At 41.4% G+C, this 2,746-nt stretch overlaps 1 protein-coding gene across 1 annotated transcript; it reads right to left on the reverse strand.

The window, feature by feature from the left end:
- Nucleotides 1–202: 202 nt before the first annotated feature.
- Nucleotides 203–1,269, reverse strand: LOC111235766 (hepcidin-like). Its single transcript, XM_022764299.1, has 3 exons — nucleotides 976–1,269; nucleotides 797–874; nucleotides 203–628 (listed from the first exon to the last, which is right to left on the reverse strand). Exons 1-3 carry the CDS (start codon nucleotides 1,060–1,062, stop codon nucleotides 521–523), a joined length of 273 nt encoding a protein of 90 aa, XP_022620020.1. The 5' UTR covers nucleotides 1,063–1,269; the 3' UTR covers nucleotides 203–520.
- Between the last annotated feature and the right edge of the window lie 1,477 nt (nucleotides 1,270–2,746).

Below are 2,746 nucleotides of genomic sequence, written 5' to 3' on the forward strand. Positions count from 1 at the left end.
TGAAAGGCCTCAGGATTTGTCACACAGATACTGAAAGAGCCTCTCTGCCGCTCGCACAGCAAACAACCTTAAACAAGACTTCAAGCTCATATTCATTTCATGTAGGTAACATGTGAAGTCATGATGAGGATCTACATGCCCTGACGGTGACATTACTTTTTGCTGTTTTAAAATGCCTTTTCTTATTAATCACAACAACATGTATGTTTGCTTCAAATGTTCATTATTTATTACAGATTTAATTTAGATAAAAAGAAACAGTCTTGACATGCCATTGAGTTTACAAAAAGAGTTCCAGGGTGAAAGTATTACAAACATACAAAATAAATACACAGAATAGCTTCTCATTTGTTTCCAGTGCTCTTCTATGAATCATACCTCTTTTAAAAATGATACAAAAAAAAAAAAGTGAATATCACAGGCAATGCATCGGAGAAAGAAGTCAAGAAAAAGGGTCATTTCCTGGGGTAAAGCAAAAAGCGTAAAATAAATTAATATTTCGAGGCTGTGGCGGGAATCCTCAGAACCTGCAGCAGAAACCGCAGCCCTTGTTGGCCGTGCAGCAGTTGCAGCACCAGTGGCACATGGAGAGGTGGCTCTGGCGCTTCTGCCTGACGGGATTCGGCATCTGCGTGGAAGACAAGAGACATGAGACAAGGTGTTCCATCTCCAGCGTTTCATCCTCCCCTTGTGTGGAGAGAGCACAGGGGGAATACTCCGTTGGGGAAAACGCAGCCACTTAAATTTTAATTTGCTCACAGTAATTGGTTTAATTCATCCAGTCAATTGAACATACCATCCACGATGCCACTGACATCTCTTGACGTGCCACAACTGGAGTGTCATTGCTTCCTGCCTCTTCCAGCTCTCGCACCTGTTAATGAATTACACACATTTAGGAGCCGCGTCTTAGCATCCTGACAAAACATTTATAGCTAATAAGCAAATTAAGGGAAGTTTAAGTCAAATTCTTACCCCGTGGAATGGGACAGCAGAGCTCTCCAGAATGCAAATAAAGGCGAGCACGAGTGTCACTGCAACTGCAATGCTGAATGCCTTCATTTTATGGGATGTTTTAAATGATTTAGTGATTAAATCCTGAGAAGATTAGAGTTGAGGGTTCCTCTTTCTCATGGGTGTCAGGCCACCGAAGAGCACGACTGCGTCTCTGTTCTTCAGCTCCAGTGATGGATGGCGATTGTCTGGGCAAGTGGATTTCTTCAGATCTTTTCTGTGACCCCTGTCGGCTCCTTCTCGACTCCTTCCGCCGTCTGATCTGTGGATGCAGAGTGTGCTGGTATTTATACACACTCGGTGTTGCCTCATCACTCCATGAGGCCCAGCCCATTCCTGGCAGCGGTTACCTAACTCCACTGGGGAAGTTTTGGCCTCCTCATTTCTCCTCTTCAAACTTCTGCAACAATAGGGGAAATTCTCTGATCTATTTTTGATTATGAGGTCCACTGCATGTTCAGCAATATCACACCAACTAGCAACTTTTAAATTAAATTACTTTCCACAGACAGAACGCACAATTCCACTCCTGAGCATAGTTGCTGCTGGAGATAGTTTTTTACAATACATGAGAGCAATATGATTCTGTATTGTAGTGCTTAATACTTGTAGATGTGACTTTTCCTGGAGCAAACAGAGAGGGAGCATTGGAAATTCCCACAGCAAAGGCCACGACTGCATGGGTCAATGTATTGCACGGCTGACTGAGCTGCACTTGTTTTTGACCCAGGAAATCCTTCACTAAGGAGAGGGAGACACTTTGGAATATCCATTGCTCGGTCTAAAGGATGTAATTATAACCTCTCAAATGGAATAATTAGCCCCTCATTTTCAGCACATTCAGTTTTTGCATAATACACAGGAACCTGCAGTTGAACCAAATTAAATCCCTTTGAGAGCAGCAGAATAGTAGCCAGGATTAAAAACTTGTATTCGAGAGTCAAGGTGTTTTCAGTGTGCATTAGTTAAAGAAGAATATAATGTAATCTGATGAGGTTTAGCACATCTGAACAGGTAAAAAAAAAAAAAAACATTACTTCAGGTGTTTTTCCCCTGCAGCAAAACAAAACACAGCACATACATATACAGTACATCTCATGACAGTCTATTGTTGTGTGTGCTTTGTACTTGATTACATCATTCTTACATAATGAAGATCCGAACATGCAGGACATTCAAAAGCACGAAGAACAGCTGCTTTCGTTTCATTCATTTCCTGCCACATAGCTGTTAACAACTGTTGATACTGTACATTCATAGATGTTTGAAAGAGTGAAATGAAAACGCTGTGTATTCAAAGACAGTGACACAATTATAATAACCCAGATTGTTAACAATTGCATAGAAAAAAAATCCCCACAAATCCAAAACTGTGTAAGAATGATTTCTCCCCTTATCACAGAAACGGCAATAAACACCTTTAGATTAATTAACCTGTCAGTGCAAGAAAACTATTGCACAACAACACCAGGCTGTGAATAAATACGAAAATCAATAACAGTGGAAATGAAATAACAAAAAGGCGAAATAAAGGGACAAACTGATAAACGGTGGGCTGTGCACGTTGATAAAATCAGGGGCCATTTGAATTCTCATTATACCTTCAAAGTCTCTCCAAATTGCCTGCGCTGACTCAATTAGTGACACAACATGTCGCAGGACCCCTGCGTCAGTCTGTCTCGTTCACTGATAACCCCGCTGGCCCGTGTGCTTGCTTTGGATGACCACAACA

The sequence above is a fragment of the Seriola dumerili genome, unplaced genomic scaffold, assembly GCF_002260705.1.
Source record: "Seriola dumerili isolate Sdu_G_001 unplaced genomic scaffold, Sdu_1.0 BDQW01000533.1, whole genome shotgun sequence".
Taxonomy (NCBI): Eukaryota; Metazoa; Chordata; class Actinopteri; order Carangiformes; family Carangidae; genus Seriola; species Seriola dumerili.

What these genes read in the sequence shown, in the direction of transcription:
- LOC111235766 (XM_022764299.1), bottom strand. Translation starts at nt 1,062, where the DNA reads ATGAAGGCATTCAGCATTGCAGTTGCAGTGACACTCGTGCTCGCCTTT. An exon ending in CTGCTGTCCCATTCCACGGG is followed by an intron (nt 875 to 975) that starts GTAAGAATTTGA and finishes ATTCATTAACAG; the next exon opens with GTGCGAGAGCTGGAAGAGGC. An exon ending in TGTCAGTGGCATCGTGGATG is followed by an intron (nt 629 to 796) that starts GTATGTTCAATT and finishes TCTTCCACGCAG; the next exon opens with ATGCCGAATCCCGTCAGGCA.